This window comes from Nannospalax galili, unplaced genomic scaffold, assembly GCF_000622305.1.
Source record: "Nannospalax galili isolate Female #2095 unplaced genomic scaffold, S.galili_v1.0 scaffold15, whole genome shotgun sequence".
Classification (NCBI taxonomy): domain Eukaryota; kingdom Metazoa; phylum Chordata; class Mammalia; order Rodentia; family Spalacidae; genus Nannospalax; species Nannospalax galili.
The window spans coordinates 5631165-5648928 of NW_008337322.1; the positions used below are offsets into that span (position 1 = coordinate 5631165).

Here is a 17764-nt window from a genome sequence, read left to right on the forward strand (position 1 = left end):
AACTTTGAAAAGCAGAAGAGCAAGAAAGAACCTGGCAACCACACTGATACGTTCAGACAGTGAGAGCCCCGACAAAGACTGCCTCGCTTCTTCCGGGCTTTGGTCGTTTCTGTTCCTGTGGCTGTTGTTATTTGTGGGGGGTGGGGGGGGTGAGACAAGTTCTCCCTGTAGTCCCAGCTGGCCTGGAACTTGCTGTGTAGACTAGGCTGGCCTCAATTCGCAGAGATCACAGAGATTAAAAGCATGCACCACCACACCCTGCTGATTTCTGCTGGTCTTAAATAGAGAGCTCTCAGTTGTGCATGGTCTCAACTCTCTCCGAGTTCAGTCCTCAAGCTGCTGGATAGGAGCAGTACTGGGAAGCTTCAGGAGCAAGGTTCCACACTGGATGAGTTTCTTCAAGATCCCGGACCACAAAATTGAGTGCTCATAGTAAATCTCCCCATACCTCAGTCTGTTCAAAAGTTTAGGACTTTCGCTAAAGTAGTGCTGGTCATACACAGACTCAGAAACAAAAATACTCAGAGGAAGGAAGGGCTCCTGGGCCATAGGGAGCAAAGGGATGCAGGCTGCACATTGTTCCAGGACAGCAGGCACCCAAAGGTATGCCCCACAGCATGCTGTGTGAGTCCATGAGCACCAGACTGCCTGAGTTTCCTCTTAGTGATAGAGATGGTGCGACATTAACAACGGGTATATCCTGATGGCTGACTTTTGAAAGGTGACCCGACTTATTCTGAGTTATTTCTTCCTTTGCCATGCATGCAGGTGACCTGAATTTAGCTCCCAGGTATATTTTCGGGGTTTGAGAGATTAGCTAAGCAAAATGGCATGACCACCTATACCCTGCTACAGCAGCTAGTGAGTGGCCAGTCATCCTCGGCAGCCCATGATTCCCAAGACTCGGCAGCATCCACTCCGAGCAGAAACTGGACGCAGGCTCCAAGCAGCGCAGCTATCCTTTCACTGTGCCTACATTTCTCAGAATCGCTCTGAGCTCCCACAGATATGGTCAAAGTTCTTATTTCAAATCTATGCAGTTTCTCATATGTCAATCAATCCTTTCTATCCATCTTTTTCTCCTTCTTCCAGCTCTGATGTGATGTATGTGCATATGCACACACAGAAATATATGTACACACACACCTTCATAAATATGCATGTATAAAAATACATCTTCATGCCTTTGAATAGTCCTGACCTATAATAGACATGCAATTAAAATGTTTGCCAAATGACTAAATGATGAAATGAGTATTTTCTGAATATAAAAAAACTTAAAACTTGCTCATTTATTCTACATATCTAAAGTCAGTCTATGTGTTGCCACATCATCTCTAGAGTCTTATAGTCTCACATTTCTATGGCGGCATACCATTTATTTCTAGGTCACAGTTTTGTTTTGTGATTCTATGGCATTTTATACAAGCAGCTTTCTTAAATGAACATTAAGTAAGGTATTAAACACACAGGCGTTTGCAGACTGCATGAAGTTTGAAAGATCAAGTCTACATATGCCATCAGGAGCCCTCTTGAGTGGGAAGTTCCCTGAGGGAGGGGTGGTTTAGTGGTAGATAAGTAGCAAGAAGCAAATTCAGGGTCCCCAAACATCCAGTGGTGAAGGGACCAGTGTGGCCTGTGGCTTTCCCTCCCTCTCTTCAATGGTTGGGGTTATGCTTACTTTTCACAGAGGTCTTGCACTTGGCTGGGCTTGAAGGCAGGAATAGACTGGGAACAAGGGCTGGTGGGAGCCGACAATGGGCTCTTGATGTTCTGGATTGAGTGCCTACGGCTTCTTCTGCGGTCAAGGCCCTGGTGCTCACCCCCGCTACCACTGGAACACATGCTGGCCCTCCTCCGGTCCCGGTGCCCACTGGGAGGTGGCTCTGCTGTCTCATCACCATCCTCGTGCCTGAGTGCTACCTGAAAAAGTAGAATGCATCAAGGCAAGGTTGAACCCCCTGGCTGTGAATGCATGTCACCACTAAAGTGGATTTTATACTGCCCCCCTGACACACACATTGCAGGCCTCTGGTCCATCTCACAGTGCCCCCAACCATGTATCCAGAATTTCAGCTCAAGTCTGTCAGGTGCCTGTCACTATGCATTCTATGGGTCATATGGATACTGTGGTGGTTTAAGTGAGAATGTCCCCCATAGGCTCCAAGTATTTGTTCCCAACTGGTGGTGCCATTTTGAGAGGTATTAGAAGGAAGCACATCACTGGGGGTGGCTTAGTGAGCTCTTAAGCCTTGCTGGAGCTCCAGTGGCTGCCTGCTTCCTGTGTCTGCTGGAAGATTGAGCACTTAGCGTCTGCTCCTGCTCCAGCCATCTCACCATACCTCTCCACCATGATGGACTCTAATCCCTCTGGAACCTGGAACTGTAAGCTCAAATAAACTCTTCTTCCTATAAGTTCCCTTGGTCACAGCATTTTATCACAGCAACAGAAAAGTAGCTAAGACAGAAGTGAAAGAAATAACTAGGTAAGTCTGCGAAATATTTGCAATTATCTGAAATCTAGTTGTATTGGTCAGCTTTTCATCACTGTGACCTGAGAAAAATCAACTTAAAGGATATTTATTTTGGCTCATGGTGTCATCTATAGTCAGCTGGTTTTAGTGTTTTTAGACCTGTGGCAAGACAGAGACATCACAGTGGAAGACAACAATGGAAAGCCCATCACCCCAAGGTAGCCAGGAAGCAGAGTCCAAGCTGCTCATCCCAAGGGAGCCAGAAAGCAGAGAGAATGAAGCTGGTCACCCCAAGGCAGCCAGGAAGCAGAGAGCCAAGCTGCTCATGAGTTCAAGCTGATCACCCCATAGTAGCCAGGAAGCAGAAAGCTAAGCTGCTCACCCCCAAGGTATCCAGGAAGCAGAGAGAATGAAGCTGGTCACCCCAAGGCAGCCAGGAGGCAGAGAATGCCAAGGAGGAGCCATACCCTTCAAACACATGCCCCCAGCAGCCTACTTCTTCCATCCAGAGACCACCTCCTAGCTTCACCACGTCCTAAGGATGCCATAAAAATAATCACTATCAACAGCTTAAAGCGTCCATTAAGTCAGAGCCACATCACATCTCAACGATGGGACCCATTGGTTGGGGACCAAGTCTTTAACACATGAACCTTTTTGGAAATCTTCATATGCAAATTATACCACCAGCTCACATTCCCATTTGCCTGACCTTCATCTCTCCCTGCCCACTCACTGCTCTTCTATGTTCTAGGAGGCAGGGACCTTCTGATGCTTCCTGGGACCATGCCTGATCATTCTTCAGCTGCCTTTCCAAAAGAGGGTACTAAGAGGAACACAGAATGGGCGAGGGCCACAAGATCCAGGGAAGCAGAGGCTGGCCTCGCCCTCCAGCTTTCTGAGAGGCCTTCTTCAGCAGTATGCATTACATGATTCCAGAAACCTTCCTGACAGCTATGCTCCCAGGCTATCTTCAGCCACAGTCAGTGCCTACTGTGGAGCCTTCATATGCTGCCACAAAGATGTGTGACAGAAATAGTGTTTTTAATACCCTCTACGGCTGGTAGGATGACTCAGGGGATAAAGGCACCTGCCACTGAAACTGATGACCCAAGTTCAAGTCCAGTGAGCCACATAGTGGAAGAAGGGAACCGACTCCCTCAAGTTGTCCCCTGGCCTCCACAGGTGAGCCATGCCACTCATGCACCCATCCAGCCCCACACAAAATAGAAAGCTTTGCTTTGTGGTTTCTTTTGAGAAATAAGTAACTTGTAATATTTTTTAAGGCCTCTTGGAAGCCTCCTCCCTGAAGACTAGTTTCAGAGGATACTATGTAATCTGCTAAGGGAGAAAAGTCAATTGATGGTCCAACTCCAGCTTTAAAGCCTAATGACCACAACAATGAGAGGCACAGTAAACCATCTCTATTGGTGCAGTAGTGGCACTTTAATCTTTGGGACAATCAACATCTGCCTAATTGGACTAAAAGCCCACTCAGTGGGAGGGAACTCATGTGCAGTCTGTAAACACATGGCAGGAGAAACCCTATGTCTGTCACATCCCTAGACAAATGCAATTTCCTACTGTACACTAAATGTGTATTCTTATATTTACAGACAAGTATGCCTGTTACCACTCGTCAAAGAGGCTTCGTTTTGCAACAGATGGAGACTATTACAGTTTCACAACTGATCAAATACAGGGAATAAGATGTGTCTGTGAGATGCCCAGCCCTAAATGACACATCTACAGTGAAACCTAAGGCTCATGAACATAGTGGAAGAGGGGGTAGAGAGAACACTAACGCGTCTCTTAGTTCTTACCAATGAAGCTTCCTCATGCAACAGTCAATTAGCACAAAAGGGCACAAGTGACCAAAATGTGAGTGTCTCTAGACAGGTCTCCCATATTGAACCCTGTGCCCCCAGGGCTCAGAACCATGGCAGAAGAAGGGGCAGAAAGATTGTAAGGGCCAGGGGCAGAGGACGACCCCAGGAGACAGTTTTCCAGGCTTCTGGGAACTTGCTTATGTGAACTCCCAGCAATGGTGACAGTATGCACAGAACAGTGCAAGCTCAACCCAGACGAAAACCCAGTATAGAACCCAGGAAACGGGCCAGAAGCCCCAGCCTTGGCTGAGGGACTACTGGAAGCTGATCACTGCTGGGTGAGGAAGAGTTGTACTTCTCTAAGAGAGTGGCACTAGGTAGGCTGACCAGGACCCCGTGGATGAACTTACACCAACGGACATCTGGGTAATCAAACTTGACTTGACATATATGAGAGAACGCATGCCATGTAGTGGGGGGGAGCTATGGGAGATGCAGCTAGGGGAGGGAGTTAAAATACGATTAAGATGCAGTGTATGAAATGCACAAAAATCCACTATATATATACACACACGCACACACACGCATATGAAAATAAATAAAATGTCCTCTAAAAAAGTGATGTGTGTTTGCACAGAGAAGGTCTGATTGTCATTTTCGTCCCTTTGGGTTTTACAGGAAGCCTGGGCCACATGGCCCCACAGGCTTCTCTCTCTGCCTTTTTCTAAGGTTACTTTGCCCAGGTCTGTGTTGTACCTTGTGCAGAGGCCTTGAATATCCAGCTCTGGTCTCACTCCACCCTCGTTGCTACTCCAGAGCTTCTCAGCCTCAGGACACCCTGTCCTACTGTACTGCTCGCCCACTTCACTCTGCCCTGATCACGAGTCTCACCACTCCCCACCATGGGCTATGCTCATCAGAGTTTCTGAGCTCCTAATCTTGGGTTTTCATGTGCACTGTCTGGAAATCTAGACAGCAAAAAGAACACCTGCTTTGGTGCCGTGCAGACCTTCATGTGCATTCTGGCTCTGACACTGATGACCCAGGTGTGACCTGTATAGCAAGTCACACTCTCTCTCTGATCCCCTAGTGAGAACAGTCTGTACTTGCAGATTTGTGCTATCATCGAAGACTCAAGGGCAGGGCTCCTCTGTGGTTGGTACTTAGGACATGATGCCCTTGACAGACCCAAGTGAGGATGAAATGGTCAAGAAACCCTCCAATTGTTTCATTACACAAAAGCAGTGGGTTAGGACCCCTTCAGCCCAGATGAGCCAGGCTTGACCAAGCCCAGCAGTCTCCAAGATTTAGCAATTATGGGGTCCCAGGGTCCCATGTCCCCCAATGTATACGTTTTTTAGCAATATAGGTGCTTACAGCTTAGTACTGCCCAGTGAGAAAACTGGAAAAATAAAGTGAGGACCAGGGAGCTAAGAACGCTGGATGGTTTCACATCCCTTAGGACAGGAAAGCTGGCCTCTGCAAAAGCAACCACAGACCATTTTCACATCTGCTCTCACCAGCCTGGCTGGAGTCAGGGCAGGTCAGTCACTCCTGTCACAGTTCAAGGGATTCCGTCCGTACCTGAGACACACAGCCTGTGAGCAAGAAGGCAGCTCCCTTCACCCCACGCCCTAAGTCCTCCAACCCCTGCCTTCGGATACAACGGACACACTGTGTAACTGATTTGTGTGACAGACACATTTGGTAATGAGCTTGCAGATACATGAAAGCAATTTTACAATCTTTGGGTCATTTTATTCACTTAGAATTTACTGAGAGGCTTGGGGCAAGAACTGATAAGTTCACCTCAGGCTTCTCTGTACAAAACCTCACAGGAAGTTCTGAGTCCCCTTCCACACCAGAACTCTAAGCACTAAGTTCTGCATTTGGTCCCCCACAGATACCATCTCAACACTGAAACCTGAAGTGGCACTGTGTGGGGCAAGTGCCAGAGGGAACACACACCTCGCCAGGGGCAGCTTTACAGGTCTTTCCAGTCCATTATTTTTTCCTTCATTCCTTATGAAAAGCCCTTAGACCACTTGAACTTCCCTTGACCTGAAGTGTTGACTGTTTCTTATTAAGCGCACATCTGCAGTGATATGATTAGGCTCTCAAGTGCAGTACAGATGCTTCTAATTCTTTGTCTAACCTCAGAGTTCCAAGGATCAAGGGGCATTCCACTCAGTTCCTTCCTGAGGTACAGAGTCACTTTCACTGCCCCATGTCAAGGAAAAGGGAGATGACCAGAAAGGCCAAATGAAAAAAGAAAACTCTGCAAATTATCTAGGCAGCGTCCTAATGTGTGATTCATTTGGGGACTTCTCAAATCCAGATCCTTGACCAAACACCTGTGTCCTCAAAAAGAAGGGAAAAAGAGGAGGGGAAGGGAGGAGAGGGAGAAGGGAGGAGGGGAGGAGAGGGAGAAGGGAGGAGGGGAGGAGAGGGAGAAGGGAGGAGGGAGAAAGGAAAAGGGGAGGAGGGGGAGGAGGGAAGGGGAGGAAGGGAGGAGGGGTGTAGCCTGCAGTCAGACGCAGTGATGCAAGCCTGTAATCCCAGCGCTCAGGAGACTGAGGCAGGTGGAAGGTGAGAACAAGGTGAGCCTGGGCTACCTAACAAGATGACGTCTGTAAATGGGAACAAGCAGAGGTAGGGCTGTGAATAAGTACTACAGCCCTCAGCTTTCTGGGCTTTTCATTTTAATTCCTTTGGAAAAATACCATAAGTGGGTAGTTTCATTTTGAATCTCTACACAGTCTTTTCAACTTCTTTTACTGTGGAAATTCACACACACACAAAGTAGAGAGATAAGGACAGACCATGGCATGTGGATCACCTAGATAGTTCAATAGCTGTCAATTTAGGATCAATATTCACTCATTTTTACCCCATTTCTTACCCTCAACTCCATGGCCAATTTTTCAAAGATAAATCTAAGAGCATGTCTGTAAATAATATATATCTTTAAAAGAATTGCTAAAAAAATAACCATATTGTTCCACTTAACATAATTTCTTAATATTATCAAATATCTAATAATGAGAATATTATATCAATTTTTTGGTCCTAGAGACTGAACTCAGGGTTCAGTAAAATTGCATGTTAAGCACATGTTCTGCTAATGAGCTACACAGGGAACTGTACAGTGTCAGGCCTCCAGAGGCTCACATACACTGTGTCATCCCCTCCTCACATGAAGTCTAGGCTCTCTGAGTGTCTACCATTATGTTGCTGTGACACCCACAGCGGGCAACCATCTTGGTAACATCTAGTCCTTTCCTTTGGTACTGTCTCACACTAACTCACACCTACACAACTCAGTTCAGCTTTTAGGTGAAGGGGGTGTCAATGCAATTAACATTCCACCAAGAGGCTGCATGACAGTCAGTTATGACCAACTGTACAGTGTCACAGAGACTCTTACTTCCCTGTCTCCTCAGCCTGTGTCTTCCTGGCCCACACTGAGTTTAGGTTTGGCTATGCAATTTACTTTGGCCAAGGAGCCAGCATGAGTAAATAAGATGTCATTGTAGGCCTGGAAAGTGTTTGTACTGAGACTTGCCTTTCTCAAATGTTGCTATCTTGTGAAGAAGTGTGCTGACGACTCCTGGCCCAGCCAAGAGCCCATATCAAATTAAAAGTCAGGCAACCAAGGCTGACTGGGACCATGCAGGCCCAGGAGGGCCACCAGTTAACTGTAGCCACCTGAAAACTCTCCCTATAGAACCAGTCCCAAATTCCTGGCCCAGAGAAACAGCATCTGTGGCTGTTGTGTTATGCCACTAGATTGTTCTGTGTTTGTTACACAGCAAGAGATAACTGATACATATTTTTAATCATCTATGAAAGACTCTCAATCATAAAAGTAAACAGTTATTTCCCAAACCTCAAGTCACTAGCTTCAAGATGTCTGTCCCTCTACAGACAGAATATTTTAAGAACCAAAAGTAAAAACATAATCTGGCAAAAAGTTTTATTTTGGCAATTTATGTACTTGAAAAACCATGTGAGGCTATAAAATTTCAATGAATGTAATTAAACATGGATCAAACCACCTTTCTGAAATAGAATTAAATTACATGAAATTGGGCCTGTCCCCAGAAAGCCTGAGACATATGGTCACCAGACGTCCTGCCCCTTTAGGAAGCGCCCTAGAAGTCTACCCAAGTTCTCTACAGGCACTTGAGAAATTCAGTCTCTTGTGAGAAAATTATTGGCTCTACATGTAGATTTTCTTGCTGTTCTTGCACATATTTAACATTGGCTGTCTTCTGACAGTAAATATTCTCTAAGATGCCTTAACTTTCAGATAGGAATGAAGATCCAGACTCTACCTAAAGCATTCCATTGTCACCCTGAGTTATTGCTTGGGCATCAGAATAAAGCACGTCCCTCCTCAGTCCAGCCTCTGGCAACAGTGTCATATACATGCATGATGCTTGAAAGAGACTGTTATCCAAGCACCTCATGAACTCTAGGCAGCTTCCCTGGGGCCGTAAAGATGCAAGAGGCACAGGACTCAAGGCAGCACAACGTGACAGATGGACAGGGCTGTTTGAGAACTGCTAGGCAGAGGTGTGGAGAACTGCAAAGTTTGCTCTCGTGACCTATGAATGATGGAGCTCTGGAGCAAACGGCAGAAGCCCTATCACCCGGACAGCAGGGCTTCGTGGAGAAGATGGCACTGCATAGGACACCAGGAGGAAGAACAGTTTGCCAGCTGGAGAAAGGGGAAGGAAGAAACCCAGAGAGAGAAGAGAGAATGAAGGAAGGCCCCAAAACGACCTGTTTTCCACATCAAAGAAACGGGAAGTTGAGGGTAGCTGAACCACCAAAGGCATCTGGAAACAATGGCTCCTGAGCCACAGAGCCATGAAAGCCACGGATCACACAGTGCCTGGGTCCAACTCAAGGAATCTGAGCTTCCTCTTGCCATCATGAGGCAGTCGTTCATTCATTTAATCAACCATTCATTTTTGTTTTCTTAAACACAAGTAGCACAGTCAGATTGGAATTTTAGGATCATCTTCTCAGTTGGATAGGATTAAGAGGAGAAAGAAGGGGCTGGAGAGATGGCTCAGCGGCTAAGAGCAATGGCTGTTCTTGCAGCAGACCCAGGTTCAGTTCCCAGCAACCCATGGTAGTTAACTCCATTTCCAGGGGAAACAGTGCTCACTTCTGGCCTCCACAGGCATTGCACATACATGGTACACTTACATGCAGGCAAAACATTCATACACATAAAAGAATTTTTTAAAATATAAAAGAAGAAGAGAGACAGAAACAGAGATAGAGACAGAACAGACAAGGCCCTGTGGGGTGCCAGCATCTGCAGGCTCTGTCCCTCCAGCCACCCAACACCCTTTTAAACCCCAAACCTGTCAGGCTGGACCTCCTGCAGTGCTCCTTCCCACATCACGTCTTCATTGGGTTATCACCGGACAGGACCTCCCTCGCCCTATCTTGTGTCTCCCCATCATCCAGTCTCTTTTCTTCATAGACATACTCAGTCTTGGACTTTCTGCTTACTCATGTATTTGGTCACCGTCTGCACCTTATCAGAATGTGTGCACACTCTGGTGGTCTTATCTGTTCTGTTCACGGCTGTGTCCCTGGGGCCTAGAGTGTCTATTCTAGTGTCTAATAGTGCCTATTACAAAGAAAGAGCTCGATAAAATTCTGTGGAATGAATGATTTAACGAAGAATTAACTGGAAGATATTGCACCAGTTCAGGTAAGAAACAATGAGAGCCGAATCTAGGAGAGTGGAGCACAAAGGGTTTTCAGCAAACTTCTCAATGCAGACACACAGGAAACAAAGAAATCCAAGACAGTCGGAGACTCTGCCGATGAAAAAGCCGGAGGATTTTGTCTTAGTTGTAGGAGGACAAATGAGTGGTTCATTCAGGAATGGCTGCAGTTCACGCGTGGTTTCCAGGTGGACAAATCTGCCTTAGTCAGAAGTCCCTGACACCTTCCACATCCCTCTAAACCATCAGGTTTAGTTCCTAGGGGAATTGCCTATCTGCTTGCTGGAGATACAGAGCATACAGTGGAGGCCTTTTGGGGACAGCGACAGGTCTTTTCTCTCTGCCCAGCAAAGTTTCTCACATACGGTGTTCCCAAATGAAGGAAAGAAATACAAGAAGAAAACGAAGAGAAAGGCCGACAGAGAAACCGGCAGCCACGGGTCTCCAAAGAAACCACCATGACGATCACAGCTCTGGTGGTTTCAGTGAGAAATGTCCCCATCAGGCTCAAGTACTTGAACTCTTGGTCCTAGTCGGTGGCACTATGGAAAGCTCATGGGACCTTTAGGAGGTGTAGCCTTGCTGGAGGAAGTATGCTGCTGGGCTTTGACAGTTAGAACCTCATCCCACTGCGGTTTGATCTCCCTGGTTCCTATGTACGGATAAAGATGTGATCTCTCTGTTTCCTGCTCCTGTTACGCACCTGCCACCTGCTGCCATGAGTCCTCTGCCATACGGACTCTCCCTCTGGAACCATAAGCCAACATAAGCCCTTTCTTCTACAAGTCCCTTTTGGCCATGGCATTTTATCACCGCAACAGAAAAACAGCAAATACAATGGCAATGTCTGAAGACTGAGAGGAGGTCTGATAAGGAGATCTCAATACTGAAAAAAAGGGGCAAAGGAGGGATGGGGGGGACACTGAGAAGGTGGGTGCTGTCAGAGAGCTACCCTGGGGACATACAGACACAGTCCCAGGAGCAATATGAAACAGTGGTCAGGAGCTGTTTTATGATTTCGTGTAACAGTTATACTCCTACTTCAGACCAATCTTACTCATGAATACTGGTACTAAAATTCTATATAGCAAACACCATTACAATAGGGCATTTTTAAAAGATACTATCACAGTCAAGCAGGTTATAGTACAAGAATACACGGATGGTTAAAAAGTGACAAATATCCAGCTCAACAATTCAGAAAAACAACAAAGCAGGCAGAAAGTAAAAGAAAGCAAAGTCACAGGAGTGTTACCGTGCAGGGGCACAAGCCCTACACTTACAACGGACCTGTTGCTGCCTTGAAATTCTTATTTATAAATGTGGATATGGAGTCTGATGGCTCCATGGAGGGTGTGCAGGAGCAGAACAGATCGGTGTCATGTATAAGTCTTCTATGCCAGGTGCTTATGAACGCAGAACTCAGGCAGACCAAGGTATGCGGCAGTTAGAGAGACCCAGCATGAGTAAGTGGGGGCGTCGGTAGCCCTAGGGGAACCCAATCTGCAGGTGAATACACAGAAATGACAACCCAGGGCTCCCTCTGACATCTTTCCTTCCCGTTACCTTCCTTTATTAGCCACTTACACGCTGAAGTGATGGCAGAAAAGAAATGGAAAGACAGAGCAGCCCAGTTCCCTTTTCATCCAGCACGTTGTTACTGACTGGAAGCTGAAGGCAGACTACAAAGTAGAGCGTTCACTTACCAAGAAGCAAAATGAACAACAGATGGTTCCTACAGCGTGTCCACTGTCCTGACAGGGTCAACACAGACTTTCAGAGAACAGCTATCCAATATGAACTGAGCAATTTTGTTGATTCTGCTCATGAGTTAAATGCTCTTATAATTATATTTTAAATGGTATTTTAAATGGTATTGCACAATATAAAGATGAACAGTAAATTCATGTACTGTACTTAGAACCCTGGTCTGGAGTATGTATGACATCACCCTTTGACTTTTGCTGACAAATGTTGATGACTTAGATATGTTCTGTTACCTCATAAATATTAAACTGCTCCACCAAGTCCAGGTCTGTCCCTTTCTTGCTCAAGTGCCTCTGGGACACAGCAGCGATGCCCAGCTCCTCCAGGCAGTCCACCACATCATAGAAGGTGTCTTGATCTGGTAATCCTGACAAAGTCTGGGAGAGAAAAGCCAGATACAGATACAACTTAGGGGACTGTCAAAAGGCAATGAAGACATTTACAGTAGCCAGCAGCTGCAATTACAACAAAATACAACAGTGTAGAAACACCTGGAAAATTCATTTAATGAAGAAATCTCCTTAGAGTAACAGAAGAATGAAGCCAGGTCATTTGGCGCCTGTGTGCAGCCCTGCAAGATCCCCCCACCATAAGTGTGGTCTGAACACTCCCATGACGAGTCATTACACCTATGATTAAGCAAAGGGAAGGGATCTTGCAGGTGTCATTAACGTTCTAAATCAGATTATCGTCAGTGATAACTGGGTGAATCCTTTAATGGAGGGTGTAGATCTCCCCTGGTCAGACTGGAAATAACCTTGCTGGTCTGGAAGAGCAAGATACTGTGAGTTCTAGGGCTGTAAGGAAAAGAATGCAGTCGACAACTTTGAATGGTAGGCAGAGGCCCCCACACCTCAGAGAGGACCTGGCCTTGTCAGCACGTTGACCGCCTGCAGCTTGTAAGACCCTGAGCAGGTGACCCAGCGAGAGTGTGTCTGGACACCTTACACAGGCAAATGGATAAACTGCAGGATGATAGATATGCACTGCTCTAAGCTGCTACTTCTAGGCAATAGAAAATAAACTGGGCTTCAAATTCCTGTTACAGTGGGAAACTGTAATGATTCTCTTCCATTCAAATTCTGTAAGGCCTCTCTTTGGCCTATGGAACTTTGGAAAACATGAGAAATTTCAAAGCAGCAATCAAGAGCCAAAAAGACAAGTCAAGGGGGACATAAAGACATTTCTCTGAATTCTGCCTCTCCTACAGGGAAGAGGCTATCTCAGACCAGGGTTCTGCTCAGAAGAGAAGCAGCCTTGAAGAGATTAATTGCAAGCTCATCTCATACGTGAGGGTGATGAAGGCTCCTGGAGGGGGGCGATTTGCCAGGTCACTGGCAGTTACTGCAGACTGGGATGAAGCCCCAGCTCGGAGCTGTCATTCTAGTCCTCACACATACTCCGATTCACTCTGCTGGTTCCATTCTGGAAACTCAGGCATAGCTCTTCATTCCCTATTTATTTCTCTACTTCTGCATTTCTAAGAGGACCACATCTCACGTTTATTTGACACATGCCTACTTGCCTCCGAAGACACAGACCAAGACTTCCACAAGGCAGTGGTCCTCACAGCTTCAACCTCTCTGACACATCTAACAATGCCAGAAAGAATGTCTTTATTCATAACCCAAATAACAGCTTTTGATTTTTATTTGGGACAGAGAGGAGACAATCCCGTGGCTGACAACAGAATGGCCATGGAATGACTTGATCACTCAGGGGACCCCAAAAACGACAACACAGGAGGCCGTGACTCAAAGCTACAATAGAGAAGCTCACACACAAGCCCAGATTAGCAGCACACACCATGCCTGGCCGCTCCACAGTGGCTTTACCTGACAACTACCAACAACTAAGCCACATCCCCAACCCCAAGGCCTCCACTACCAAATGGAAGCATACACTCAGAGGCTTATCACCACCACAGTCACATCCTCTGGTTCTCATGAAAACATTTTCTAAAGGACTGGGAGAAGAGAAATGGCAGCACTAGGCTTGGGAGGGAGGATGACGGTACACTCTACCGACTGACGACAGAAGGCAGGCAATCGGAGTTTAGATTTGTGCTTATGACTTCCTGCACTGCACTGTGGGGCCAGCAAAGGCAAAGACAGTCTCTGATCTCTCAGCTTCTCTTTCCTTCCTTCACCACCTTCTTCCTTCCTGAACTGATGCTCTTTTGTTTCTGTATGTACACATGAGTATGTAGGTACACATAAGTGTGTGTACATAAGTACGTGCGTGTGTATGTGTGTGTGTGTGTGTGCGCGTGCGCGTGTATGCAAGTTCTCTCACTGAGCCTGGGACTCAGGGATTCGGCTAGGCTGACTGGCCAATGACGCGCGCGCACGTGCGCATGTATGCAAGGTCTCTCACTGAGCCTGGGACTCAGGGATTCGGCTAGGCTGACTGGCCAATGAGCTTCAGGGATCTGCCTGTCTCAACCCCCACCCCAAGGCTGCTGTTATAAATGTACACCACCATACCTGGCTTCTTACGTGGTGTTAGGGACCCAAACTCAGGTCCTTGTGCCCTTGTGGAGGGGACTTTACTGACTGAGCCGTCTCCCCAGCCCTACAGGTGTTTTTCACTTAAAAAATCCAGGGGTTGGAGCTAAAATTCTCAAGCTAATTCCCATTGCCTTATGGAGTCCAGCTGTTAGCTGTTAAACAATGAAACAGCTATATCTATACAATAAACAGACTCAGAGAGCCTTTGCTAAATAACAGGTCTGGAAGAGAGACCACAAATGGTCATTTTCAATTCCACTGTGAAGAATTTGAGTTTGAGCTGAGCCTTGGCCCTCCAGCTTTTGTGTAGGCAGCAGGGGACATAGGCCTTTCCTGCCTGTGCAGGAGGACACACATCCCAGATGCAGTCACCGATTCAGGGCTGCTCCTCTTATGCTCAGCTGGTTTCAGCTCATTCCCACCTGTGCCTGGGTCTCTCCCTCAGTTCCTCTGCAACCCTCACTGCCAAGGCACGTGCAGCTGGCTAAGATGGCAGCTTCACCCGAAGTCCCTGAGGCAAGGATTTCCTGAGGCCTTGATGCAGGAGACGCCTACAGCTGGTTCACACCTGCCATTCCTGACTTCCTTGTTCTCTCAGGATGTGTCTTGCCAGGGCTTGTCATGAGCAAGTCTTTGCAGACATCCCCCTAGAGGCTAAAGTCTGCCTTCAATGATATTTCTTCCTCCTTGGGTTTTCAGAGATAACCTAAGGGCTAAAATCTTCTTTATATGATAAAACCAGTGTAGTAAAACCTGTACTCCAACACTCTCATGAGTGTCATTGTGGAAGTCAAGGGCTATGATGTCCAACTCCTTCCACAGGCAAATAGATAAGCTACAGACACCAACTCCTTCCAGAGGTAATGAATACGCTATAAATGTACAATCTCTGTCTATGGGCAAATGGATAAGCTATAGAAATCCAGTCTCACTCAACAGACAGATGCATAAGTATATTAAGATGCGTCTATGCAACATAAGAGCATACAGCAACATAAAGGGTGAATTACTAACATACACAGTGAGACTCAGGAACCTCACGGCCATTTCACAGAGAGGAAAGCTGGCTTCAAAGGGTTAGATACTATAGGATTCCATTCGACACTGAAAAGGCAAAATTATAGTGGTAGACAGAAAATCAGTGGTTGCCAAGGGTTATGGGTTGGGGAGGGGTTTCAGGTGCCACTATAAAGAAGACAGATGAGATTTTTAGGGAAGATAGAGCTTTGTGAGTGCCCCATTTGCGAAGGTCAGCCACATCTGTCCATATGTGAAAACTCAGAGAGCTATATACCCAAAATATAATGGAAAAAGTCCATTATATTTTACCATATAAAGTAATAAAGTTAAATGTTCAAGTCATCTACTTAGCATGAATCATGTGTGGTTAACGATTGCTGGAACAACGAATTAGGGTCTCTCCCTGGAGCTCCTGAGGTCCTGCCCTAATCCAGCCCCATAGAAGTCCCTCCTGTCAGCATCTCCCAACTACTCCATCCTGTTCCATGAGGTGACAGGTACCAGAGACCCCACTACCAGCAAGGGCTCTTGCTGGGGGATTTCAGTGGGACAGGGAAGGGCATTATGCCATTTTTAGCTTACAGGGTGAGAGCTGGCTGCCAGCTTCTTTCCCTCAGCTCCTCTGAAGACATGGTTTGGTTGGGGAAGGGCAGAGAGTGTAGTTAATGTCTCTGGTTAACAAAAAGAGCCACTTCAGTCTTCAAAGCCCAGGCTTCTAGGCTTATACTGCCTATGTTTTGTCATGAAAATGCTACTTTTAAAAAAATTCCATGTTCTTATGCCATCATTTATTTTCTTGAAACCAATTCTAGTTAGAAATCACCCACCACCCAACTGGCAATATAATTTCCCAGACTTCAGAATCTGTGTATCATATACCCCCCTGAATACCCCCAAATCCCCGGCCCCGGGACTCAGATTAACATTTCAATTAGTTGCTGTTTGGTTAACTCAGAGCATTTGACTTACTGAGGCAATGAAAATGACTCCAATTCAATAAAACAAAACTAACAAGGAGTAGCAGTGATCCGTAGCCTCCAAGGAAGGGTGATATCCTAAATTAACCTCTTCCAGGGATTCTGGGCCTGCAAAGAACAGGTATTTCCCTGGCTTGCTTCTCTGTTCCTGTGACAGGACACTGGCCAAAAGCACTGGGGGGAAGAAAGGGTTTATTTCTGCTTACACATCTAGGCCACAGTCCATCACTGAGGGAAGTCAGGTCAGGAGCACAAGCTGAACAAAACCCACAGAGGAATGCTGCTTGCTAGCATTCTCTCTTAGCCTAGGCCCACCTGCCTAGGGATGGCACTTCCCACATCAATCAAGACAATCACTCACAGACATGGCCACAGACCAATCTAATCACAGAAATTCTTAATTGAGGTTCCCAGGGGACTCCAGGTTGTGTCAGGCAGACCATCAAAACTAACCAGGACAATAATGGATAGGGCAGAATGGCTTGAAATGAAAGATCAAGTGAGGCGTCATTGGTTAGTGCCTCACGGTGTCCTACAGGGGCTGGGTCACTGCCAATGACTGGCGACAGAGGGCCCAAGGGCTGCTGCCATCACAAGGTCATCAGGCACAGCCTATGCCAGTGAAGTGGACAGAGTGACAACGGACAACACTGGGCATAAAGGAACTTCCTTTTTCCTGAATTGTTCCCCAGAGCAAGGTCACTGACTGCAAAGGACAGGAAATGAGCATAAACTTGTTTCAAATCACACAGTAAAGTGAACTGATAAACAGACTTGAAAATAAAGAGAATTCGTATGATACTCCATCTGAAACCTTATGACCATTTCCTCTCACGGCTGTACAAGAGTTTACATTCATCAGCAAATACTTCATTAAGAAGCAAATGCAGGGCCTGGAAAGATGGCTCATAGTCAAGAGCACATGCTGTTCTTGTGGAGGACAGGAGTTCAGTTCCCAGCACACACACTGGGCAGCTCAAAACCGTTAACTCCAGCTCCAGAGTATTTGATGCCCTCTTCTGCCAGTACCAGAGCATGTGTGCATGTACATACACACACACACTACATGCACACAGACACACACAGACACAGAGACACACACACAGACACAGATGCACACACATGACACACAGACACACAGACACACACACACTACACAGACACACACACTGCACACACATACACTACATACACAGACACACACACTACACACACACACAGATATACACACACGGACACACAGACACAAACACAGAGACGCACATGCACACACACATACACACATGCACACACACACACACATAAGAATAAAATAAATCTTAAAAAACAAAAGCAGCAAACGGGACAAGAGAGTTACGGCACATGCCCTACAATCCCAGCACTCAGGAGTCAAAGGAAGGAGGACCACTATGAGCTCCATCAGCCTTCTCTGCA

At 46.5% G+C, this 17764-nt stretch overlaps 1 protein-coding gene across 1 annotated transcript in view; it reads right to left on the bottom strand.

Annotated features, from left to right (window-relative positions):
• The window catches only part of Fhod3 (formin homology 2 domain containing 3), a 224969-nt gene that overhangs the window by 136402 nt on the left and 70803 nt on the right, over window positions 1-17764 (bottom strand). Inside the window, exons 5-6 of the mRNA XM_029563291.1 lie at window positions 12057-12200; window positions 1682-1923 (exon numbers count right to left, since the gene is read on the bottom strand). Coding sequence (XP_029419151.1) covers window positions 1682-1923; window positions 12057-12200 — 386 coding nt within the window. The remainder of the gene's footprint in view (window positions 1-1681; window positions 1924-12056; window positions 12201-17764) is intronic.